At 39.6% G+C, this 27694-nt stretch overlaps 1 protein-coding gene across 2 annotated transcripts; it reads right to left on the bottom strand.

Moving 5' to 3' along the window:
• Positions 1-23: 23 nt before the first annotated feature.
• Positions 24-22473, bottom strand: LOC127455206 (splicing factor 1-like). 2 transcript variants are annotated; one of them, XM_051722906.1, is made up of 12 exons: positions 22071-22473; positions 21670-21798; positions 16230-16305; positions 12172-12324; positions 11974-12063; positions 11688-11871; positions 11380-11495; positions 11180-11287; positions 10822-11008; positions 8186-8396; positions 1242-1406; positions 24-1097 (listed from the first exon to the last, which is right to left on the bottom strand). In XM_051722906.1, exons 1-12 carry the CDS (start codon positions 22315-22317, stop codon positions 778-780), a joined length of 1986 nt encoding a protein of 661 aa, XP_051578866.1. In that variant the 5' UTR covers positions 22318-22473; the 3' UTR covers positions 24-777. The 2 variants fall into 2 exon arrangements, with proteins under 2 accessions (XP_051578866.1, XP_051578876.1); XM_051722916.1 differs by lacking the exon at positions 16230-16305 and having other exon boundaries at positions 22071-22213.
• Between the last annotated feature and the right edge of the window lie 5221 nt (positions 22474-27694).

Raw genomic sequence — 27694 nt, 5'->3', positions numbered from 1 at the left:
AGAAAAGATCAATTACAAATTCGCTCAATCTGACGCCAAGCCAACTTTTATTTAGTCCAATGCTTCATTACAAAAATACATTTGATGGAAGGCAAAAAAACAAAACAAAAAAAAAAACTGTAAATAAATGTAATTTAATTTTTTTTATTTTTTTTTATTTTTTTAGTAAAATCAATTGTGGGGGGTTGTGGTACAGTGAGCAGAAAAAAAAAGTTGTTATTGACCATTCAACATGAAGCATATCGATTATTCAAATTTAAATACAAAATTATCTTCTGCAGCAACAAATGCAAAGTTGATTAAGAATGTAAATGGTCATTTCCATCTGTTGGAATGTTGATAACTGAATCATTTGCAGATGTAACTTTTTTTCTTTTTTTTTTTTAAACTGGAGAGGTACAGAATAGAATACATGAAAATGTAGGCTGGCAGAAAACAAACAAACAAACCAAAAAATGTCTTGCACATCAACATTTTAACAGCATGAACAAATATTCTACTAACACATCAAATACTAGTTAAAAATCATGAACAATTGAAGCAAATTTACAAATTCCAACCACACTAGATCTATTGCTCAATTTCTTTGTCCAAACAGAAGGAACAAAAAAAATCTGAACCGAGGCCAATAAAAAAAAAAAAAAAAAAAAAAAACCTTTCGCAATTAAACATCAAGCTGTTAAATGAACAGAACAATGTATAGTTCTGTAGTGTGTGTGTACATATATTTTAGGCATCACTACACGGTCACATGGCCATAATAACTACACAGAGCCTTTAACTCTGGGGCGGAGGAGGTGGAGGAGCAGGTGGCATCCCGTAAGGTGGCATTCCAGGAATCCCCATCATGGTCACAAAGTTAGGGTCCATGGGTGGTGGTGGGGGAGGGGGTGCATACATCATGCCTGCTGAGCCAGGTGGAGGGGGTGGTGGAGGAGGTGGTGCTCCAGGGGGAAGCGGAGGCTGGACCCCAGGTGGAGGGGGCACCATAGAGCCACCCATGGGTGGAGGGGGCTGAGCGCCGGAGGCGGCCGTCTGCTGAGGCTGCTGCCAGGGCGGTAGGTTTCCAGTAACAGGGGAGGATGTTGTGGTTGTATCTGTGACAGAAAGATAAGCAAATCAGTGTCAATATGACCATACCATAGCAACGCTGCTCCTACATGTTACTGCAAAGAAAGATTTATGCACTTTCAAAGAAGGTAAATATTAAATACTTTTAATGACATCAAATGTGTACTCACTTTGTTGCCATGGTAGTGGTGCACTGCTTGCCATGCTGCTAGTGGGTGGTGGGGGAGGAGCCTGCTGTTGCCATGGTGGCAGAGGTCCTGAGGGTGGTGGTGGCGGCTGGTTGTTGGGAGGAGGTGGAGGTGGGGGCATCATACCCATGGGTGGGGGCAATAAAGCTAAACACAAAACAAGATTGGAAAACACTGAGCTTTCTGTAATACTGTCTAATGACAAAGCTATGAATAGGGCTGAAAAGGTAAGTCAAACTTTCAAATAGTCGTTTGATCTTATTTAACTTAACATGAGATTATATGAAACTAATGACGAAGAGCACTTCAGTTCAAGTGCGTTAACAGACGAGAGAAGGAAGACACAGCTCACAGTCCAGATGCACTCCAAACTTCTCAGGACAGCCTAAGGTGATGTAGATCACAAAGTATGAGGAAATTATACAAAATAAGTAAATATAGAAGCGTCAGTGTGAAATAAAGTGGAGCTGGCGATAAGCTGGAGCAAAACTTGCATGTCAGAGTGTCTAAAAAGGAAACATCCTAGTGTTATATCTTTACTGCATCCTTACAGTTTAAATAATAAGCGGGTCATGTAAATAAGCACAAACTCTGAAACTGGCATTTCTGTGCGGTCAGAGCCGCTTCTATGAGTCACGTGAAGTGACCTAATATAAGGGGGAAGAGACTGAATCTTCTCCTGATGGATGCACTCGCTCACGCGGAGATGCTTGTCCCTTGCACGCACTTGCTGAAACTTCAGATGACAACATAACGGCTCACGACGTGTTGATTCATAACACACCGATCAGCCACATCATCAAAAACACCTGCATAATATTGTGTTGGTCCCCCTCGTGCCGCCAAAACAAAATACTCAAACCAGCCCATCTGGCACCAACAATCATCCATGCGATTATCTAATCAGCCAATTGTGTGGCAGCAGTGCAGTGCATAAAATCATGCAGGTACGGGTCAGGAGCTCAAGTATTTTTTTTCTGAAATTCAGTGAAGGTCATTTAGAGGTATTTTTAAAAGATGCTTTTTTTTTTTTTTTTATTATAAGCACATATTTAATATAGCCTCTTAACTCGAGGCACAAGCTGAATTGTTGGTTAAGAGCTAATGATTAATCGTTGCAATAATCACCTGAACAGACATATTCTAATTAGAGGTCGACCAATATGTTTGTTTTTTTTTAATAGCCGCTGACGATATCCAGAGAGCAGGGTGGCCAATTCACCTGCTTGGATTGTCACGGACTGACCGTCATGATTTGTGAATCAGAGGAACTTTTGATTCTGGCTGATAGAATACGTGCTTCAGAGAGAGATATTATTAGATGAGAAAAACTTTTGTAACCGCTACAAATTATTATACAAATCTACAAAGGCGGCACAATACAACTGAAAAGGAAAGGACAACAGTGCATTGTAAACTACACACTGCACGTAATTTTTGAAGCCATATCACCCAGCCCTACCTTAAAAGGGTCATGAAACACTACAACAATTTTTTTGAGATGTTAACAGATATCACAAACACACATATACATGTCTTGCACACAAGGGAAGAGAATTTCAACATTTGTCATTTTTAATTTCAAGAGGAAAAGGGTTAATTTAGATATTGTTCAGGCTATTTTCATCTTCCAGATTTGAAATGAACAGTCAACGTCACAGGGCATGACAAGGTTTAGCTTTCCATTGAATTTCAGTGCCTCTACATGGTGTTCTCGATATTATTCATGAGAAGGCGTGGCCTTTACCCTTTGACAAGCAAGAGCTGCAGGTATGTCAGTGCTTCAAACTCTCAAGCGCCTCAGTTGAGAGTCAAAGGCAACACCTTTTAACCATTCGCGCAGCACGCATTTATTGACGTGAGTGTTTTGAGATATGCGGTGCGGAGGACTGTCTCTGACTGGGACTTGTATGAGACACGGTTATCATTGATTGTCCCAGACACAAACGCTATCAGATTGATCCATCCATCCACCCTTAATGCGAGTGTGTTAACCAATCTAAGCACTTATATTTGTGAATCAACGACATGGAACAACTCTCATAAGTTTTTAGTGTTCACATATTTTCAATAGAGTACATGGCTTGGCATTCATTTGCGTATTAAATTACAGATATAAAATGACCAGTGTGGTTCTGTGTACTTTATCGTGAGCTTACAAAACAGTGTATAATTATTTGTGCATTCTGTTACAAGCAATTGTGAGTATTAGTGAAATAATGCTGAGTGACTAATGCAGACAGTTGATTTGTTCTCTCAGACAGTGGCGTTCAACCTATTTAGTTGGACTTTAACTTTGCCAGCTATTTAAATCTTTACAATTCGTCATACTCTATCCTGATATTTAGTGAAAGATGGCATGGGCAACTGACAGATTACTTGCCCCCCTTTCAAAACAGTTGTGAGGCAGGCTTGAGTTGAAAGAGGAGTGTTTCAGGACCCTTTAAACAGATCAGCCAAACGGAAAAATGTATTAGCCGATGCAATAATTAAAAAATTCAGAATATCGGATGATTTACTGCCTCTGCGATATATCTGTCGACCACTAGTTCTAATAATCGCTAGATAAGTCGATTATCCAAATTAGTGGAGCACCGATCAGGAAATTTGATGCCGATACCGATCTTTTTTTAAAAAGTTCCATTTGCCACACTTTTGCAAGTTATATGCTGCAGTTATATGTTTATGCCCCACACAGTAAAATTATGGTTACACTTTATAAGAAGGTTCCATTTGTTAACATTATTTACCAATATTACTGTAGTTAACATGAACTAATGAACTTAAAATGTTAGTTACAACAAAAAATACATTTTTAAAATCAAAAGTTGTATTAGTTAACAATAATGCACTATGAACTAACATGAGCTAACAACGAACAACTGTATTTTTATTAACTAACATTGTGATTAATAAATGCTGTAAAAAATATATTGTTCATTGTTCATGAAACTGAATGCATTAACTATCGATAAAGAAATTAACCCTTTTTATAGTGTTAACAAAATTACATAAAAATGACATTAATTGTGAACTGCTAACATTTACTTGTATTGAAAAGTTATGAATAGGGATGTGCGAGACTAGTCGACTAGATGGTTCTGATGCTGCTAGTCAACACTGGAATTACTAGTCGGTTAATATTTCCCCCCATTAAACTGATCATAATTTTTACATATTTACATTTGGCTTTATATTTTTACAGAGGCTGCACTTACTGTCATATTAATGTTACATATTTTAATAGAATTAATAATACAAATATTATTTTAAAAAGAGGATATTTGGAGCAGATACAGAGTTTAATTTCACCTCAGGCTGCGCGTGCTTCTTCCCTCTCACTCACGGCACGCGCAGGAAAACGTCCTCTCACTAGACAAGAAAACTCAGCATAGTAGTAATGAAATCACTTCAGTGGTATGGAAATCGGCTTTCCAAACGTTTGAAAGTCCCTATGGATGTTTTCACATTTGAGTCTTCTTTAAATCTGTGCATGCTTGTACGTTATTTTTCCGCTGAGCGGGCTTTTTCAAGCGCAGGATAGACGCCTCAGGTAAGTCAAGTCCCATCTTTCACCGGACCATGTCGACGGGTTAATTTTGCGCATCCAAAAAATTATGCTTTTAAGTAGCCTAGAAAATAACTGTTTTAGGCTAGGTATGCCATTTTTTAATCTGCTGATTAAGAAGGCTATTTTCAACAAGGTGCCGACTGCTGAATTGGTTAAACTATATTTTATTATGTGTACAAGTCATGTTTAGAATACATTAGGTTTATTGTAGGCTACATCACAGGCCTATTCTTTTTCTATCCTATAGCTACTTTTTTTTTTTTTTTTTTTTTTACATCGTAACTGTTATTGGTTGACGTTCTTTACCGAACAGCTGTCATATTAAATCAATGGTTAATGCATGACTGCACGTCGTGAAATTCGCGCAACTTTTCAAAGCATTTTTTTCTCTCTCATAGATTTGGCTTAGTCTACCTGTTAATTATTTTCAACAATGTCCTGACAGTTTTAATATGTTATGTAACTTGATGATTTCCATTTAGAACAGGCTTTTAATGGTTGTTCCATTGATCCTGCACTACTCATTCAATTGTTTTCAATAAATGTCAGTTAAATATTCGCTAATGTTGATTCAGTGACTGCGTGTCAAGTTCTATATTTAAAGTACAATGATCATAACTCAAGGCGAGCACGTCGCAGATAAATGCCCCTTTTCAGTGGAATTTAGCAACAGATTTGGAATAGATTAAGTATTTTAAATGGGTCGCATAAACACTTTCTTTTACTGTTTTCTGAAGGTAGGTTTTTCTTTAGACTAGTCGGTTACAAAACTTCCGTTTAAACAACAGTCAAATTAGTGGCAGAAATTCTACCCTGGCAGAAATGGTGAAATTTTGGCATTGATTTTGAAAATATGACTGATCATGAAAAACAAAACAAAACAAAAAAAACACTGTCTTTAAGGATAGTGATCATATGAAGCCATTTATCATCACATAGTTGTTTGGCTCCTTTTTAAATCATAATGATAACAGAAATCACCCAAATGGCCCTGATCAAAAGTTTACATACCCTTGAATGTTTGGCCTTGTTACAGACACACAAGGTGACACACACAGTTTTAAATGGAAAATAAAGGTTAATAGATGGTCACATGTATGGTCACAACCATAAGCGCTATGTTTGGAGAGGGGTCAACAAGGACTATAGTGAAAAGAATACCATCCCCACTGTGAAGTATGGTGGTGGCTCACTGATGATTTGGCGGTGTGTGAGCTCTAAAGGCACAGGGAATCTTGTGACAACTGATGGCAAGATGAATGCAGCATGTTATCAGAAAACACTGGCAGACAATTTGCATTCTTCTGCACGAAAGCTGCGCATGGGACACTCCTGGACTTTCCAGCACGACAATGACCCTAAGCACAAGGCCAAGTTCACCCTCCAGTGGTTAAAGCAGAAAAAGGTGAAGGTTCCATCACAGTCTCCTGACCTTAATATCATCTGTGCAGATCTCAAACGTGCGGTTCATGCAAGACGATCAAAAGACTTCGCATGACCTGGAGACATTTTGCCAAGACGAATGGGCAGCTATACCACCTGCAAGAATGTGGGGCCTCATAGACAACTATTACAAAAGACTGCATGCTGTAATTGATGCTAATGGGGGCAATACACAGTATTAAGAACTAAGGGTATGCAGACTTTTGAACAGGGGTCATTTCATTTTTTTCTTTGTTGCCATGTTTTATGATTGTGCCATTCTGTTATAACCTACAGTTGAATATGAATCCCATAAGAAATAAAAGAAATGTGTTTTGCCTGCTCACTCATGTTTTCTTTAAAAATGTTACATATATTACCAATTCTCCAAGGGTATGCAAACGTTTGAGCACAACTGTATATCCATTACAAGCTCTAAAACTGCTCCAGTGAGAAATCAATAATATCTAGGATTTGTTAACCATCTTTGGCGTCTTGTTGTAACACAAATCACTAATTATTAAGCAAATGCGTGAAGACAGGGTGCTGTTATTTAGGGTTAAGCAGTTATACCTGTTATTAGTGGCATTGCGACCAACATCAGTCTGATTTAAATTGGGATCCTCAATTAAATTGGGAATAGTACTGGGATGAGTGACTGATGAGATATTGAAAGCACCTGGAGAGCACGTATGTTTGACACCGATAGCGCTCATGTCCATGGGAGTGAAGCTAAAAGTGCTCATGATGGCTCAAACAGTATCACTCCACACAGCGTCTGATTGTCACGTGTACTCAGATTTGTATTTGCATGTTTATTTTGTTGTTTAATTTGTTTTTTTTATACCCGTTTGCAGTCTCTTTATCCTCTCTGTGCTCACTGTGCATCGAGTCAGAATTGCTGCCATAATTACTCAAAAAAATGGGCAGCTTAATATTCATACGCATGTAATTCTTACACATTTTTAAAAAGAAAAGGCATATTCATGTGAATTACATCATGTCTGAAAGTTTAAATTCGTTAATGCTTAGAATTGCCGACAACTCACCCTCCAAAGGCCACTCTGTCATGCTTCAAGGGCTGAGCAAGTGTTCATTCATAAGGAGTAGCAGTGTGTGTGATTCCTTGCGTGCTGCAAAAAGGATCGGCCCTAAATCTAGGCACAATTGGCCGATCACGGATTTAAGACGAAGATCGGCCGAAGATTTAGATTGGATCATGACCAGGGCTGCAACAAACGACTATTTTGATAATCGACTAATTTAACATTTATTTGGATTCTGGGTAGCTCAGTGGTAAAAGACGCTGGCTACCACCCCTGGAGTTCACTAGTTTGAGTCCCAGGGCCTGCTGAGTGACTCCAGCCAGGTCTCCTAAGCAACCAAATTGGCCCAGTTGCTAGGGAGGGAAGAGTCACATGGGGTAACCTCCTCGTGGTCGCTATAATGTGGTTCGTTCTCGGTGGGGCGTGTGGTGAGTTGAGCGTGGATGCCGCGGTGGATGGCATTAAGCCTCCACACGCGCTATGTCTCCGTGGCAACGCGCTCAACAAGCTGCGTGGGTTGATGGTCTCAGACACGGAGGCAACTGGGATTCATCCTCCGCCACCCGGATTGAGGCGAATCACTACGCGACCACAAGAACTTAAGCGCACTGGGAATTGGGCATTCCAAATTGGGTGAAAAATCCAAAAAAAAAAAAAAAAAAAAAAAAAAAATTATTTGGATTAGGGGTGCACCAATCGATCGGCCTCCGATCTAAATCGGCAATTCTTAGTCTTAAATCCGTGAACGGCGGCTGATCGATCGGGGCACCCCTAATCCAAATAAATGTTAAATTAGTCAATTATCAAAATAGTCATTAGTTGCAGCCCTAGTCATGTATGCACTTCACAAATCCTAAACACTGATGTCAGTCTGGACTTGTACTCACCCATGGGGTGTCCAGGTGGTGCTGGGCCTTGGCCCATTGGAGGGGGAGGCTGCATCCAGGGGGGAGGCATTCCATTGGGGTTTGGAGGCATAGGAGGGCCACCCATGCTTGGCATTGGCGGAGGGAAGTTATGAGGGCCACCAGGACCCCCGTGCATGCCATGGAAATTCCTGTTATCAGCAGGGCCTGAATTCATCCAAGGTGGACGATTCTAAAACAAAATTTCAAAAACACAGATCTTAGTTATATACACTGGTGGCCAAAAGTTTGGAATAAATGTGCAGTAATGACAGCTTTGCAGATCCTTGGTTTTCTAGCTGTCAGTTTGTCAAGATACTCAGGTGACATTTCACCCCACGCTTCTTGTAGCACTTTCCATAGATGTGGCTGTCTTGCCTGGCAATTCTCACGCATCTTACAGTCTAGATGATCCCACAAAAGCTCAATGGGGTTAAGATCCATAACACTCTTTTCCAATTATCTGTTGTCCTATGTGTGTTTCTTTGCCCACTCTAACCTTTTCTTTTTGTTTTTCTGTTTCAAAAGTGGCTTTTTCTTTGCAATTCTTCCCATAAGGCCTGCACCCCTAGTCTTCTCTTTACTGTTGTACATGAAACTGGTGTTGAGCGGGTAGAATTCAATGAAGCTGTCAGAAGAGGACATGTGAGGCATCTATTTCTCAAACTAGAGACTCTGATGTACTTATCCTCTTGTTTAGTTGTACATCTGGCCTTCCACATCTCTTTCTGTCCTTGTTAGAGCCAGTTGTCCTTTGTTTTTGAAGACTGTAGTGTACACCTTTGTATGAAATCTTCAGTTTTTTGGCAATTTCAAGCATTGTATAGCCTTCATTCCTCAAAACAATGATTGACTGATGAGTTTCTATAGAAAGCCGTTTCTTTTTTTGCCATTTTTGACCTAATATTGACCTTAAGACATGCCAGTCTATTGCATACTGTGGCAACTCAAAAACAAACACAATGTAAAGCTTCATTTAACTAACCAAACAGCTTTCAGCTGTGTTTGATATAATGGTATAAAGTGATTTTCTAGTACCGAATTAGCAATTTAGCATGATTACTCAAGGATAAGTTTTTGGACTGATGGCTGTTGGAAATGGGACCTGTCTAGATTTGATAAAAAAAAATGACTTTCTAGTGCCCGACTGATATATCGGTCGGCCGATATTAGCCTTTCACCAATATTTCGGTATCGGCGTATATTTTACTGATATATGCCGATATGAAAACTATTTTTCAGAACATATAATGCAGAAAACAACGCTTTAGAATTGGTGTCATTATGTAGTTTGTCCAGCAGAATGCACTCCAACTCCATTGTTTACAGAGCTGACTCTGAACTGATGGTGGCTCTGCAGACAAGGCGGAGTTGAGCGGTGCGGAGTTCAACTGTGTGTCGGTAAGGTGCTAACTAGTTTGTGAAATACATACTGGAAAGTTAATAAACAATGACCTCATCATTTTCCCTTTTCAATATTACTAATATAACGTTAACACTGTCCCTGACAACCATGTCACTCATGTCTGTTTGCTATGTTAGCCAGCTATAGTTTGTCAGTGCAGTCAGTAATGTAGCAGATTGAAAGGTAAACATAAGAGCATCTTTTTTGCAGCTCAGAAGACAACGGTGCGGTGGTGGATTGTGTCTGGTGAGTGTTGATTTCATGCTATGTTATTACTTAGTTGGTGAGACACAGTGCTGGAAAGTAAAATAAACAACGTCCGTCTTTTACTCTCCGTGACGAGTTTATAGCTGACTAGCTAATCACGTAAATACTTTCATTGTTGCCAGCTGAGTGGAAGCTAAAGATTAAACATGTATTCACCAAACTGTTTTGTTCAGGATTCACAGTTTGGTACCCCCTTCAACCGAACAATTCCAGTCGTGTCATTTACAAAATGTAATATTTAAAAGTCTGGTTTTCCACCGTTGAAGGTTTCTCCTGAACTTGTGTAGCAGTATACAGTGTAACACTGCTGCCACTGTATATCTTGACTCGGCAGTATTAATATAGTCAGCATTTGACTGATACTAAACAGTACTGATGTTTATTTAGCTATTTATTGTATTTTTTATTTTCTAAGTGTTAATTTCTAGAATATATACTTGGATAAAAATATTTAAGAAAGCAGACTTCTGAGTACCTTTGCATAGTCATATCGGTGAAAATCCACACAGAAAAGGTCTGTTTTCATTCTAGCTCAAATTAACTATATCAGCCACCATATCGGTAATCAGTGAATTTTAACTCTCTAAAATCAGTATCGGTCACAAAAATCCCATATCAGTTGGGCTTTAATTTCTTCAAATAGTGATGGTGCAGTTTTTTTACATCAGTAATGTCCCAACTATATTTTGTGATCAGCTGAATGCCACTTTGGTGAATTAAAGTACCAATTTCCTTCTGAAACAGCAAAATCTGTACATTATTCCAAACTTTTGGGTGCCAGTGCGTAATATATATAAATAAATAACAGTTAATACACACATGCACATTATATGATTCACTGCATTCTGTTTAATACTCAGGTAATGTGTAATGCTCTTAAGAGCAAGCAATATAAAGCCATATTCTTCAGGATGATGTTTTACTCATCCGGTGCATTTGTTCATACTTGTTGTTGCTGGTTGTTGGTGGGTCCTGATGGACGGGGTCCACTAGGGTGAGGGTTGCTGTGGCCTCCACTAGAGGCAGGGACTGGAGCCTCTCCAAGCTCAGCCATGAGGGACAGGTATTCTTTATCCATTCTGGCCTTATCCTGGGCAGACTGGGGTGGTTCACCTGTCCGAGGAGCAAAAGAACTGCGGAGAAGACAGAGCCGATTACATTTTATTGTGCTGTCCGAACTTTTCTAGAGGGCTTGAATTATATCCAATGTCTGACATTGCCAAAAGGCACCAAACCAATATTGAAAAGGCTCTGTAACTCATGAATATACTGTTGAGCACAAGATTTCTGGTGGTTCCGATTACCTGGTGTATTTGCAGTCAGAAGAAATGTGACCAGCTCCACCACACTTTGTGCACACAGTTGTGTTTGTGATGCTGCGAGGCTCTGTGCTCTGCCATGGACGCAAGATCCTGAGACAGCAAGAGGTACATGAGTGAGTATCGAAGAACATCTACTCGCATACTGCTCTGAGACGATGGTACAAAAATGTGCCATTTCTCACCTGTTGTCATCCTCTCTTAGAGTGCCGTTGAGTCGCGCCAGCTCCCTCAGCTGCATCTTTCTCAGGTCATTCTGGTCCTCTGGAGTCTCAATGCCCTGCTTAAGGATGTTGCGGATCTACGTGGACAATCAAGAAATACAGAGAGAAGACAACTTAGTGGTAAGTAAAAGGGTTCCTGGTAGCTGCATGAGTAGAACCCAATATACAGTTTTTGTACAAGTTGTCTTTTGTATGATGCTCAAATTATCTTAATTGAAAGCATTTCTAATTGAGACAAAGGCTAACAATCAAGTCAGAAGTAGGCTCACCTGCTCTACAGCCTTCTTGACATTCTCCATGGTGTTAGCAGTGACCAGGGCATGAAGAGGTTCATCCTCTCCTGGGAGCATCTGTCCATCCTTACGACCCACCTTCCCTTCCTTCACTGAGCCTTTCCCACGGATCATGATCTTTGCACAGCACTCCTTCTCAATATTTTTCAGAGTGTTGCCACTGGGAAAACCAGACAGATTATATTAGGTTAATATACAGAGACTAAGGAGCACAAACACTTTTCTGTGTTCAAAAACATCAGGAAAAAAGCTTGTAACTCACCGAGGCCCAATCAGAAGTCCAACAAAATTGATCTCCGGATATTCGTCCTGAGGAATCATCACTTTATCACTGACCCGAGTAGCTGGGGGTCTGAAAGGGAAGTACAGATTAGAGAAAAAAATATATAGAACTAGTAAACCCATCATTACAGAACTAGAGAGAAGGTAAATACTAAAGGGGAAGGGAAAGACACCATACTTGTAGTCAGCAGGGGGTTTAAATTCAGGGTTGAGTCCCACCATCTCAGTAATGAGAGAATGTCTCTCTTCCTCTATTTTCTTGCGTGTACGGTATTCACGTGTGTTAAGCCTCTTTCCCTCGCTGTTGTAGATGGGCTCCGGAGATGGAGACCTGTGAAAAGTAAGGAAGAACAAAAGGTACAACAAAAAAAGGGTCAAAATCTTAAACGTTTTACTTGCAGCTACAACAGCTATCAAATACTCACTGGCTTGCCTAATCTAGACTGATACTCGTTTGGCTTCTGTTTTGGGGTCAATTAAGAAGTGCATGGGATGCCCCAGAGTGTTTGTGTGCCATCCGGTAAAGCAACATGGGGGCCCTAGCATACTGAACTGCTGAAAAATTTAAACATTTTGGAACTTGAAGCTCTGAACAGAAACATCAGTGGCTTCTAAAAAAAAAAAAAAAAAAAAAAAATCTAAAGAACTTGTCAAGGAGCCTTTTGAATGTAAAAAATATTAGAAAATGTAATCAAATGACAAATTGGGTCTTTAGTTTCAATAGTATCTGGGACAAAAAAAAAAACTAATTGGAGACAAACGAGGCAACCAACACACTTGAAGAGCATCTCTTCTTGTGCACTGATCTAAACCTTCACACCCTCTCAGAGAGAATTCCAACTGTTACCTTCCCCTCGGATGGTGCTGAAAACCTGTTAAACGGTACAATGAGGCTCTGTGCTTGAAAAAAGTTACGAGAGGGGGAATTTGGGTTAGAGAAATAAATCTGGATTAAATATTAACCTTCATCAGCTCTCAAACACGAGAGCCACACAAGTGTAACAGGTTGATTAGAGGCAACTCGAAAAGGAGAAGAGTTGGGGGGAAAAAGAGGGAAGAGTTTTCTGCTGGTTTCTTTTGGTTTGATATCTCCAGCGCTGACAACCTGAAGCCCCCCCCCCCCACCCACCCACCAGCTTTGTTTTGTGAGCTGGAAGTTGATGAGCGATCATTCCTAAATCCTGGAGTGGACAGACCTTTAAGAAGAACCTTTTTAGAGTTGGCGCTGTAAAAACTTTGGATTAAGTTCTGCCGGAGAACCTACGGCTGTTCAGAGAGCAAGGGGTATGGCGACTAGAAAGACACTCTCACGTCAGAAACATGACATTTCCTGCTATGTTGAATGCTTATGAAGTCTATGTGCGGCCAAGGTCAGTGGTGTTAAGGTTATGGTTATTCCAGAAAGGAAAGGTCAGAGGGGTCTCCTCCAAGCGATCTTCAGTGCGGAAATCTGGAATACTGTGGAAATTCCTGGACAAAATGGTGGCAGCGCTATTATGGAAAACCATTACTGACCATCCAATCAACCAACAATTTGATGCTTAAGGACTTGGGCGTTTTGTCAATCCTGCATTTCCGAGGTTAGCAAGAAGGGGCATCAAATTACATATAATCTAATGAAAAGCAAAATACCTTTTAAATGTCTTAAAATTCTCTCAGAAGAGAATATACTTTGACACTTGATAAATTAAATACTAGTAACTTAAACTAAAGGAACTACACTGGGATAAATACTATAAAATATTCTACACAATGCTTTGTAATATGAACCTGACAGAAAATCACTTTAAAATGCATGCAATAACATATTAATGCATTAATATCAATTCAAGAACAGCAAAGAATAAAATATTAATCTGATTTTCTTAAAAAAATAAATAAAATAAAACACGAAGACTAAATCAAGAAATTGTATTCGACATCAACAGGTTCTTAGGTTCACTGCATGTTTTAAATGTAGAAATACAGCAACATAAAAATGTTACCGTCTAAATTCACAGTGCAGCATTTGCTGATGTACTAGCTACCTGGCAGGATTAATGAATTATTTCTGATTTCAGATCAGACCATATCCTACCTTAAAGGCCTTTGGTCATATCTTTGCATCTCCATATAAAACAGATCCAATTGTTTGAGTACTAAAATTCTACTATGCATTTAACATACTAGAATGTTTAGGCAATAACTAAACTATTTAATTGTAATCAGATATACATTTACTAAACACAGTGTTACAAGAGATGCAAAGATATGGTCATTTTAGAGCAGGGGTCGGGAACCTTTTTTTCACTAAGGAGCCAATTTTAAAATTTTGGTTGATGCATTTTTTCGAAAGAGCCATGCCACAAACGAATAATTTTTTTCAATAAAATAAAATGTTTATATTGCCCATAGACTACTCAAAAACAAATATGCAAAAATTAATAGGTAACATGTTGCAATATGGAATTAAGTACACGTGTTTGTGCAGGTCTCCATAAAATGACTTCATTTCACAATTGTTCATGAAAAATTCCCTTTTGGGCTGGGTGATATGTAAAAAATATTTTAATGTTAATTGCATTTAAAATATCGCGATATCCGATTATATGGTCAATCCCCAAGGTCCGTGAATATTTTTGCTTGATTTTGCTTTAAAAATTTAATTAAGTTATTGAAACACGAAAACAATAAAAGACATTTCTAAATTCAAATTGCACTTTAAACAAAATGAAAAAAGCAATTAAAATAACAAAGTGATTAAAAAAATCTTATATAAACCCCAAATAAAATTACTTATAGCATACAAATTAAGAACTAAAGACAATTATAAATGTAAAGAATTATAATCATCATCATAATAAATAAGCCTAATAAATTCCCTTGTGTTCCCAAAAATGTCTGCCAAATGTGTGTTCTTATCAAATGTGTTTGTATTGCATTTTGGTAATACAGTTTATGCTGCCTAAAGAAAAAAGAATAAAACTCAATAGGTTCAAGGTGAACATGTCTTGTATTGCTTCATGATTTAATCACTTTTGTCTTTGTTTCTTTAATACAAAGATACCTGTATATATTACTGAACCTGCAGAGCTGCGTTCACAATGTACAAGAGCGAACTGCTCCGTGGAAATAAAGTGAAACTCGCACCTCAGGAGATGATCGCAGATCATTTGCAGCATTTTCATAGATTACATTATTCTTCCAAACAGTTTTCAGTTGAAAGAAAGAGAAAAAGGAGTGATAACTCTTTACATGCGCTTGTTCCACGAGACAGGGTCCCGTTACATGCCTCTGAACAAACAGAATCAGACACGAGCATTGACGGCTTTTCTTTTGTCTGTTCTTAAAAATATAATAAAGTGTGTTTCTTCAAGCGCGTCTTTTTGACTAACAGCATTTCTTGTCGTGTCACTCCGAGATGTCTTACAGGTCCCCCACTTGTTGCGGGTAGATGAGCAAATTTACTCGCGCATGAAATACATTTGGACGAGGAGTTTGCGAACTGGATTGAGCCTTGTTGCATTTTGCGGGTGGGGGGTGCTATTTCACACCCTGGGTGCACATAAAAAATAACGAACGTTCAAAAAAAAAAAAAAGAGGCCCAGAACTCTGTATGTGCGTGTCTAGGAGAAGCGCTTTCATTGCACTCGTGAACAGCAGAGCTCACTGCGCACACATATCAAATCAGATGCGCGTCGGCAGCTTTTCATTCGTCTGTTCTTCAAAATATAATCACGTTTCGTCAAACGTACATCTTTGTATCTAATTTCTTGTAATATATCACTCCAAGAAGTCTTACAGATCGCCTTCCACAGTGGCTGGTTCATCAGCAAAATGCTCTGCATGAAAAATCCGCATTTGGCGGGTGTTCATTTCAAACCTTGCTTACCAGGCTGTACGACAAATTCGGAAGGAAATCAAAACTGTCACTGACTTAAAGCTTTGCAATCGCTCCCACACTTTCTGTTGGAAAATTATCTTTAGAAAGTTAACGTTCATGTGTTAGTGAATGGCGAGACACCCGGCGAGCCACTTGATTTTTAACAAAGAGCCACTTGTGGCTTGCGAGCCATAGGTTCTCGACCCCTGTTTTAGAGCAAGGCATTAAAACTTATTTCTTCATTTAACAATCACTTGTGAGGCTACCTCTACATACAAAATTGTAACACATTTACAAACTAGCCTCACATAAAATTACTCATTAAAAAGGTAAAGAAAATGTTACTGTTGGTGGGTTTAAATCGTTATTCCAACCTGTCCTCAGGGTTAACAGGGATTCCCAGGTCTCCTGTACGCAGTTTACGTGTCAGGTCTTCAATCTGCAGTTGGACTTGAAGAAATCAGGTTAGGAAAGAAAAAAAAAACAAGGACGGAGAGAAATGTGGTTAACGGCAAAAACCCACAAAAGCAGAAACAGTACACTGTAAAAATCAATGTGACTAAGGTTAAACAATAAATAAAAAAAAAAAAAAAAAAAAAAAAGACCATGGTAATTGTCAGGTCACTAAGAATCAAGGTCAACTTAAAACTTTTGATCCTCTGAAACAATTTTCTAAATTACTGAAACCCCCATTTAAAATTCTGGAAGATGCACTTATGTTTGAGCTTTAGTCATTATACAAGCCCATATAGATTTCCAAAAATAAAGTTAAGAAAATGTTTCATTTCAATGTAGAGCCAATCCAAAATCCAGAAACCTGGGGTAGGGATTTCAGTAAATAACCATTTCACAGGAAAAGGTTCATTGCAGCAGGCTTTCGGTTTTATGCCACCGACTTTGAAAAAGACAAAACTAACGTCACAATTTAAACACATAATATTATCATTAGTTCACAGACAATCATTTAAATTGGGTGGGTAAAGGTGGCAAAAACAGGAAGGTCTGCCGGGGGGAAAAAAGTTTTGAAAAAATTAAATGTCACACTGGCTAAAATTGAGTGGCTTGAGCAACTGCATCAGAGATTGAAAGAGGATCAACAACCTGTATAATTTATGACGCTTAGGATGAGAGAGCTGAATTAATTTTTACAGGACTAAACTCTCTTTTAAGTAGCCCTGTTTTCACTTGTCAACAAGCAAAGACAATGTAAAACAAAAAAATGAAATAGAAATTTCAAGAGTATTTAAATAGGCCAGGCAAAACTAAAACAGTTACACTGGCGGCCAAAAGTTTGGAAAAATGTACAGATTTTGCTGTTTCGGAAGGAAATTGGTACTTTTATTCACCAAAGTGGCAGTTGAGTTGTCATCAAAAATCCTCCACGTGCAGCAATGACAGCTTGCCAAGGATCCGCAATTCTAGCTGTCAGTTTGTCCAGATACTCCGGTGACATTTCACCCCACGCTTCCTGTAGCACTTGCCATAGATGTGGCTGTCTTGTTGGGCACTTCTCACATACCTTACAGTCTAGCTGATCCCACAAAAGCTCAATGGGGTTAAGATCCATAACACTCTTTTCCAATTATCTGTTGTCCAATGTCTGTGTTTCTTTGCCCACTCTAACCTTTTCTTTTTGTTTTTCGGTTTCAAAAGTGCCTTTTTCTTTACAATTCTTCCCATAAGGCCTGCACCCCTAGTCTTCTCTTTACTGTTGTACATGAAACTGGTGTTGAGCGGGTAGAATTCAATGAAGCTGTCAGCTGAGGACATGTGGGGTGACTATTTCTCAAACTAGAGACTCTGATGTACTTATCCTCTTGCAAAGCCTTTATTCCTCAAAACATTGATTGACTGACGAGTTTGTAGAGAAAACTGTTTCATTTTTGCCATTTTTGACCTAATATTGACCTTAAGACATGCCAGTCTATTGCATACTGTGGCAACTCAAAAACAAACACCAAGACAATGTAAAGCTTTATTTAACGAACCAAACAGCTTTCAGCTGTGTTTGATATAATGGTATAAAGTGATTTTCTAGTACCAAATTAGCAATTTAGCATGATTACTCAATGATAAGGTGTTGGAGTGATGGCTGCTAGAAATGGGGCTAGTCTAGATTTGATCAAAAATGGCTTTTTCAAACAGTGATGGTGCAGTTTTTTTACATCAGTAATGTCCTGACTATACTTTGTGATCAGTTGAATGCCACTTTGGTGAATTAAAGTACCAATTTCATTCCAAAACAGCAAAATCTGTACATTATTCCAAACTTTTGGCCGTCAGTGTACATACTTTGTGTGAGTGACCATTAACAAGACATTAAGAGGTAGCCATTTACCAGGAGTTACAAATAAGCAGCAGTTAGGTCAACTGATATCCAATAATTCTAAATTATCAGATTAACCAATCAATCTTTGGATTGTGTTCTTTCATGCATTGAGTTAAGACTAGATTTACCCAGGCCTCAAGCCACACCGACTAAAACAGTCTGTACAAACCCAAAAATGTGACCTGTAATCAACCAAGGATTTGCATCACTCATGGAAGCATTTGTGTTTACACAAGCATTTCTCTATGACATGCTCAAGAGAATCAGACCCCACAGGTCACATGTTATCTGAATGGTGCAGTTTAATGGTAAAGCCTAGTGTACACTACACAATTTGCAGTCGGCACCCTGCGACTCAGTCTTGTTTTCCGTCATGCTGGTGTAAACACTAAAGGACTGTAGTGTATCAACTACACAACCAATCATCCCCGACTGAGGCCATGTGTACACCTGGTATTAAGATGGGTGATCCGATCACAAATGTACAAGCGAGACACATCACTGTTACACCTGCTCGTCTTTTTTGAACACTTGTGTTCGGATTTCTAAGGGAGAATCTCTGATTTCATGAGGAAACACCAATCATTACCTCTGTGTTTTACTGAATGATAAAGCACAAAAAAGTACAAAAGAAAGCGCTAAAACTGGCACACAGATTTTCTTAATTATACTTGCATTTAATAGCGCAAACATGAAGTTTAGAACAGAATCAGGGCTCCAGACTGCGACTAAAATGGTTACAAATGCAACCAAAAATAATTGATTGAGACAATAATTTAAAACCTAGTTGCCACTGGCAACAGTTGTTGTGTGCGTTCATATGCGGTTTCATCAGGTATCATCTTGTGAGTTATTGAATACATCTACAGAGTGCGCACCAGTGTGTCTCGCGCCACTTTTCACCGTTCTGTTGTGATGACGAGCTCGATGCACCGCACGCAACAACAAACCCAACGCGAGAGAGAGTTGTGAACAAATGACTCTTTTGAACAAGGTCTTTTCATGAATCACCCGAAAAGAACTAAGGGTTTGAACTCAAGAGCTCAGGTTAGCAGTTTGAATCAGATTCACTTTCTCAGTGAATCAGCCGTCTGTGTCCTCACATCTGGGAGTGCAGACATTTCAAAATAAGAGTCCCATGTGTATTTCTGGCTTCTTTATCATTAAAAGTCACGTATTGTGTACCAGTTTTCTTCTTCTTCTTGTAATTACTGGTTGGGATTGGAGTAGCACAATAAACTGCATCTGGGATTTCATTCAATTTGCACTCTTGTAGTCTCTGTGTCTGGGCCATCTGGTAAGTAACAGTAAAGAAAGGCTAAAGCAATACTGTAAAACAATAATAAAAAAAAAAAATATATATATATATATATATATTAGAGGTGTGAATCTTCACTGGCCTCACGAATCGATTACGATTCAAAGGGTAACGATTCGATTATAAAATTATTCTCAATGCATCACGATGCATCTTGTCCTTCAATTTCTCTTTTTTCAGTTTCTTCAAAATTTATTTTTTACTCTAATTTTTCCCTTTCAGCTTTTTATTTAACAGCTGTTTCAAAAAATCAGAACGAGTCACATTACATAAACTGGCCTTTTACATTCAGTATGAGCTGTGAACAAAACATGGAACATCCACAAGATTAAATAAATGGTTCTATAGTTTAAAAGAGTATCTCAGTTTTTCAGTTTCTTTTTTTAGAACCTTATACAAAATCTCTTAAAAGCACAAGAAAAAAAAAATATTGGTTCTCCATCAAAATACACTGAATACTATTACTTCAATTGATTATATTATATTATTTTTATTTTTGTTTAAGCATTGTAAATCATTTAATAGTATTTATTATTTAAAATGAATCTATGCCATGCTATTCATTTTTAACCACAACTAGAAGTTGCTGGTCCAGGATGAGAGATATATCTGCTTCTATGAGAGTGCAGTTGTCAGCTTCTCCTATCCTCATCTGCACAGGTGATATTAAAGCGGTTTAAACAGCGCAGTTGTTGCTTCAGAAATGTATCAAGCGTCTCATATGCACTGTTCCATCTGTTTGCTTCTAATGTGCATGATGCTCATCTCTGTGTTCATATTGTACGTTCATGCATTCGCTTAAAATTTTATAATCATACACTTATTTCCCTTTAAATCCGCACGTAACAAGCGAAAAAACAGCCATTACAGCTGCCTTTAGCGTCATCCTGTTTCAAAAGGATCGTCCAAAATGCATCTTAATTTTAAGATAACGAAATTCATTCACAAACTCAGGCAGTTTATTTTTGATAACATGTCAACAAACACGCCCAGCTCGCCCGTTTTCGTGCATATTTGCAAAGGGAAAAAAAGACAAACTGCTGAAAATAAAGACAGCAGGTAGGGAGATGTTGGTGAAGTTTTATATTCGAATTATTTTTGTCTTCCGCTTCATAATACCTTGCCCTCCTCTTGCGCTCTCGCTCCATTTCATTGGCTGCGGCTCATTGTCGGTCTCTTGCTCATAGGGACAGTGTTCACACTTGACAACAAGACGTCTAGATATCAAGTTGTTTTGAAAACTGTCTGGGACTCGTCTCGGCATGTCGCCTGAGTGCGTGCACAACAAGACCATTCGCAGACTCAAAACATCAAAGGAGACGAGCTTAAGTCGTGTAGTGTCCACTTGGCTTAAGAGACACGATGTGGCAGGTATCAATAAAGGACTAGTTAAGGTGATGCATGTCTAGTCTTTGAGTCACATTAGCTTTGAACAAACACTACACCACATGCCATCGCAAAACAAGTGCCTGACATCAATGAAAAAACAATATACTACACAATGCTTTCAGATGCTGGGATGGAGATAACGTCGCAGTTCATTGTTAGACCTGCATTGTTTTGTGGTCAAATCTCAGAAACGACCTTTTCCATAGTGGACATCGTAAGCAGTGATGGAGCCCTGCAGCTGGAGATGGTTCACAGCAAGCGGCAACATCAGAAAAACACTATGGGTTCTTGTTAATGGACATCAGATGTGATGCAAACATTGACAGTGCAACTAATAACCTTGGTGCTTCCTAAACAAAACCATCCTTACATTGCACATCAATGGAGTTAGTACATTCTGTGAATTCGGGCAAATTGCTGAATTTCCATGGAATGACTCCTTTGAGAACACCATCTCAATATGGTCAATTAAAACACTGTACTAAAACCTGCAACTTGAGTCCAAAGGAATTAAACAGATTAGCAAATATCCAAAAGAGTGTGCCTTAAACTGATCTCAATTAGATCAGCAAGGATGTCAGACTAAGGAAATTGAGCAATTACATACCGCATGTGATGTGCAAACTGTGAGGAAATAAAAAAAAAAAATAAAAAAATTGACTCGAAGATAAAAAAGGCGAGTTGTTTGGGTGCAGATCAAAAACTCAAACAATATGCAGCAACCTCTTTATCAATATGACTCAAACACATTAGATTACGAGAACATTCAGATATTCACCTATATAAGCTCGCTCCTGGTCGCGGGTCAGACCGGGAGGGATCACGGTGGGCATGCCCGGGATAACGGTCTTCTGATCGGGGGTCTCGCTGCTCCATCGGCTCCTTTTCCGCTTCTTCTGCCCGAAATCTAACAGGGATGGATTACATGTGAGGTGTCAGCGCATTGCATGCAAACAACACCACGCTTTGCGCGTTTAATTTACACAATGTGAGCAGATATTCAGCCTGAAAAATTATTCTGCTGATGCATCTATGGACCTGATACATGCTAGTGTCATGTACACGTTATAGAAACTCCATAAATGAAAAGACGAAGAGCCCCGAAAACTACTTAAAGCAAGCCACAACAATAAAGGACCGGGCCTTTGGCCACACTGAGGCCCCTTCCACACTCTTTACCTCCACTCCCCGCCTGTGAATGCATCCCTACTCCAATTGGGTTTGAGAGCGCAGAACTCACGGCTCCGGTGAACTGGGGGAAAGCTGGGTTTGATAACTGCGGTTGCTGGAAGTTCTGCAGCGGGAAAGAGACCGCAGGAACGGGCGGAGCCATTAACCCCGTGCCGGGCCCGGAGTCGAAGCCTCGCTTAGCGCCAATACTCGGGTGCAGCTTACCGAGCGGGGTTGCGTTAGCTCCCGTTGCCATTACTGGGCGTCGGAAGCTTCACTGTTGTTAAATGTCTGCACAGCAAGTGTCTGTAACCTTTTCAGGTAATCTAATGAAGATAAACGTGTGTCGCGTATCTAGCAACCTTCTTCTGTCATCCGCTTGTTAAGATGGCGTCCACTACGACTGACAAAGAAGATTTCGCATCAAAGAAGAATGATCCGATTGGCTTATGACAATGTCAATCTATGTGTGGTTTGCAGTCATTGGACTAGTTAGAGTGTGTCGTACTTCCGTTTAGATCATATGTTGGCCTTTCATTGGTTGTTCTAGGACTCAGCAAACTAGTCAAACCTCCTAGCATGGTCAGTAGACTGTCTCGGCTGTATCAGAAGGTAACACCAGAAATACGTTTATTTACTGAGATAACATCAGGGATTCTTTTATTTACTTATATTGCAACATCCGCAGTTCTGTCATAGGAGATAGCGTTGTGAGTGTTACGACAGTAAGTCAATGTTTGCGGATACCATTCAAATGAATGGGGAGAGTCGTAAACTGACACCTACCTGTCGCAAAATTGTCCAAGTCTTCCTTATATAAAGCAATGTATCGTTGTAAACTCCACACATCGTTTATTCCAAAAGGGTTATTTAGTGTAAAACACGTTGAAGATTAGCAGACGGGCGGTCAATTCATTAAGTGGTGAGCTGTTTTCTCACAAAAGCAGTTTATTTAGCACACTTAAGTATCTCATCCATAGACATCCATTCAAAAAGAACGGCTTCTGGTCTTCTCGCCAGTCTACTACCGCCTATAGAATGTCTATGTGACCGCTGCTTTATGAATTGCTTTGAGAACTTTGTAAGGTTCTATAAGTAGAAGCGCTCTGGTAACACACCCGCAGAGTCTCATTCAGAATCAGAATCAGCTTTATTGCCCAGTATGCTTACACATACAAGGAATTTGTCTTGGTGACAGGAGATTCCAGTGTACAACCATACAAAAACAGCAGCAAGACATAGATAATAATAATAAAAAATAATTATACACACACATACATACAGTACATACACACATACACATGGGTAGTGCAAATCTAATACAATCTGTTATGTACAGTGTAAATACAAATCTGTTATGTACAGTGCAAAGTTTTTTTATTTATTCATTTTTTTTCCCCCAGAGGAATGAAATGACAGAAGAGGTTGGATGTGTTGGATAAATATATGAAAGACTAAACTGTGTATTGCACATAGTTATTGCTCAATGGGGCAATTTAACTGTTCATGAGATGGATAGGGGAGGGGAGAGGGGAGGGGGAGAGGGGAGGGGGGGCCCTTTGTAGTCTTCTGATTTTGTAGCTGAACCAAACCAGACAGTTAGTGAAGTGCAGAGGACAGACTCAATGACTTTTGAGTAGAACTGTTATCAGCAGCGCCTGTGGCAGGTTGAATTTCCTCAGCTGGCGAAGGAAGTACAACCTCTGCTGGGCCTTTTTCACAATGGAGTCAGTGTGGGTCTCCCACTTCAGGTCCTGTGAGATGGTAGTGCCCAGGAACCTGAATGACTCCACTGCTGCCACAGTGCTGTTTAGAATGGTGAGGGGGGACAGTGTTGGGGTGTTTCTCCTAAAGTCCACAATGATCTCCACCGTTTTGAGCGTGTTCAGCTCAAGGTTGTTTTGACTGCACCAGACAGCCAGCTGTTTAACCTCCCTTCTGTAAGCAGACTCATCGTCATCTCGGATGAGGCCAATGACAGTGGTGTCATCTGCAAACTTCAGGAGCTTGACAGAGGGGTCCTTGGCGATGCAGTCATTGGTGTAGAGGGAGAAGAGTAGTGGGGAGAGCACACATCCCTGGGGGGCACCAGTGCTGATTGTACAGGTGCTGGAAGTGAGTTTCCCCTGTCTCACAAGCTGCTGCCTGTCCATCAGAAAGCTGGTAATCCAATGACAGATAGACAAGGGAACAGAGAGTTGGTGTAATTTATTCTGGAGTATAGCTGGGATGATGGTGTTGAAAGCCGAACTGAAATCCACAAAAAGGATCCATGCATATGTCCCTGGTCTGTCCAGATGTTGCAGGATATGATGCAACCTATGTTGACTACATCATCCACAGACCTGTTTGCTCGATAAGCAAATTGAAGGGGATCTAGAAAGGGTCCAGTGATGTTCTTCAGGTGGGCCAACACCAGTCTCTCAAATGATTTCATGACCACAGACGTCAGGGCGACAGGTCTGTAGTCATTAAGTCCTGTGATTTTTGGTTGGGATGGGGATGATAGTGGAACATTTGAAGCAGCATGGGACTTCACACTGCTCCAGTGATCTATTGAAGATCTGTGTGAAGATGGGGGCCAGCTGGTTAGCACAGGATCAAAGACATGCAGGTGAAACGCCATCTGGGCCCTGTGCTTTCCTTATCCTTTGCTGTCGAAAGACGTGGCTCACATCATCTTCACAGATCTTAAGTGCAGGTTGAGTAGCAGGAGGGGGGAGGAGGGGGGTTGCAGGAGGTGTTGGTGTTTGTGTGAAGTGAAGGTCAGAGTGGGTGTGGGGTGTGAGATTGGGCCTTTCAAATCTACAGTAGAACACATTCAGGTCATCAGCCAGTTGTTGGTCCACCACAGGGTTGGGGGCAGGAGTCCTGTAATTCGTAAATTGTTTCATGCCACTCCACACTGATGCAGGGTCGTTAGCTGAAAACTTGTTTTTCAGCTTCTCAGAGTATCTTCTTTTAGCCACTTTGATTCCCTTATTCAGTGTGTTCCTGGCCTGATTGTACAAGACTTTATCCCCAACTCTGTAAGCATCCTCTTTGGCCTGACGAAGCTGCCTGAGTTCCGCTGTAAACCATGGTGTGTCATTGTTAAATGTTAAATAAGTCCTAGTAGGAATGCACATATCCTCACAAAAATTCGCTGTTCCTAAGGTTAGTTTTCGGGTTACATTTAGTTATAGGGTTAAGGTTAGGGGTAGGTGTAGGGTTTCTGTAGGACTCCAAGTAAACACAGTGTGGGGAGTTAAGCCCTTCTGTCAGCTCAAACCAGTCTGGCCATTCTCTGTTGACCTCTCATCAGCAATGCGTTTCCATCCGCAGAACTGCCGCTCACTCAGTGTTTTTTGTTTTTGGCACCATTCTGAGTAAATTCTAGAGACTGTTACGTGTGAAAATCCCAGGAGATCACCAGTTACAGAAATACTCAAACCAGCCCATCTGGCACCAACAATCATGTCATGGCCAAAATCATTGAGATTAAAATTTTTCCCCATTCTGATGGTTCATGTGAACATTAACTGAAGCTCCTGACCGTGTCTGCATGATTTTATACATTACACTGCTGCCACAGGATTAACTGATTAGATAATCTCATGAATAAGTAGGTGTACAGGTCTTCCTTATAAAGTGCTCAGTGAGTGTACGTGTGTGTATTTATATACACTGGCAGCCAAATGTTTGGAATAATGTACAGATTTAGCTGTTTCAGGAGGAAATTGGTACTTTAATTCACCAAAGTGGCATTCAACTGATCACAAAGTATAGTCAGGACATTACTGATGTAAAACACTGCACCATCACTGTTTGAAAAAGTCATTTTTGATCAAATCTAGATAGGCCCCATTTCCAGCAGCCATCACTCCAACACCTTATCCTTGAGTAATCATGCTAAATGGCTAATTTGGTACTAGAAAATCACTTTATACCATTATATCAAACACTGCTGAAAGCTATTTGGTTCATTAAATGAAGCTTAACATTGTCTTTGTGTTTTTGAGTTGCCACAGTATTCAATAGACTGGCATGTCTTATAGGTCAAAAATGGCAAAAAAAGAAACAGATTTCTCTAGAAACCCATCAGTCAATCATTGTTTTGAGGAATGAAGGCTATACAATGCTTGAAATTGCCAAAAAACTGAAGATTTCATACAAAGGTGTACACTACAGGCTTCAAAGACAAAGGACAACTGGCTCTAACAAGGACAGAAAGAGATGTGGAAGGTCAGATGTACAACTAAACAAGTAAGTCGCTTTGGATAAAAGCGTCTGCCAAATGAATAAATGTAAAATGTAAATGTAAACAAGAGGATAAGTATATCAGAGTCTCTAATTTGAGAAATAGATGCCTCACATGTCCTCAGCTGAGCTTCATTGAATTCTACCCACTCAACACCAGTTTCATCCCACCCTGGTAGGAAAGCTACGCAAAAACCGCTTGGGGTGATATGTTGCTCTGGGTACATGTGCGAACACGCTATTGTCAGTGCTCTCAGAGTGGTTCATGTTAGAAGCTGCCGGATTCAGGTCAGTAGGACTTTGGGTTTGTAATTTAGGAAAAAATAGGCCTTCCGAACTTGTTTCACTCACATGCTCAGATACGCGCAAACGGATGAGTTAGGGGCCGTTCACACCAAATGTGTTTTTGTGTGCGTCTGCTCTGTTTTTTCATTGTTTTCCTATGTAAACACACAGGACAAACGTCCTTGACTGCTGCACCATGTCTCGGTGTTTCTTCAGTGTGTCACACAGTGACTGGCACATTTTTAGACACTGTTTCAAGTTAAGACCTGAAGGTTTCAAAAACGCATGTCGAGACACCAGCGTTCTGTTTCATTCGTTGCGCTGCGTCAAGATTGAGACACCTGCGCTAAAAACAAAGATTTAATGTTCTGAAACAGTTCAGGTTGCAAAGAAGTGACTGTTACGATGCTTAACATTATTCCAGATTGTTCTTCAACAAGCAAAGTTTCAGTGCTTGATAAATGCCAGTGTTTTTTCCCCCTTCTGCTCTAGTGTGCTGAGGGGCCACCGTGCCTTGTATGTTTACTGTTACTGTTATGAGTGTTGCCTGTGATGCTAACATAAAATACAGCCTTTTGCAACATGGTGAACAATACACTGCAGTGTCAGAATATAAGCTCCAGGTGAAAGTAAATAAGACAGGAATATAATACTATTGTATACAACAAATCCTCAAAGTATTAATAATAATAATACTGTATCATGTTATGATGACCATCTGGACAACAATAAATAATTGATGGGTTATAATATTAATAAATACCAACTAAATTTCAAAATGTTACTGGGTGAAGTAGTAGGTTTTGCACACCCTGTTCACAAAAAAAAAAAAAAAGGAAAAAAAAGTGTTTTGTACAAATATATGTAGGTAAATATTGCTTTCTTAATCTGTGGGAAAACAGAAAAACATGCATTAATTACATTTAACTATATTTTAATTTCATTAAACATTCTGAATGTATGTACTGCTTATAGGACGAATTTAAAATTGATTTAAATCAATTTGATGCAATTTTTTCAAAATGGGGCCCTGGGTTGGTCGGTTGATTGGGGCCTCAGAAATCATAAACCCGCCCCTGGGTGAAATGTCACCCGAGTATTTGGACAAA

Source organism: Myxocyprinus asiaticus, chromosome 2, assembly GCF_019703515.2.
Source record: "Myxocyprinus asiaticus isolate MX2 ecotype Aquarium Trade chromosome 2, UBuf_Myxa_2, whole genome shotgun sequence".
NCBI lineage: Eukaryota > Metazoa > Chordata > Actinopteri > Cypriniformes > Catostomidae > Myxocyprinus > Myxocyprinus asiaticus.
This window is presented reverse-complemented; position numbering and strand designations above follow the sequence as displayed.

Bases quoted from the DNA above. Each gene is read 5' to 3' on its own strand.
- LOC127455206 (XM_051722906.1), bottom strand. From the start codon at position 22,317: ATGGCAACGGGAGCTAACGCAACCCCGCTCGGTAAGCTGCACCCGAGT. The intron at 11,496-11,687 runs GTGAGCCTACTT...TTGTCCACGTAG, and splicing joins TCAAGAAGGCTGTAGAGCAG to ATCCGCAACATCCTTAAGCA. The intron at 8,397-10,821 runs GTATGAACAAAT...ATTTTGTTTTAG, and splicing joins CCAACAACCAGCAACAACAA to AATCGTCCACCTTGGATGAA.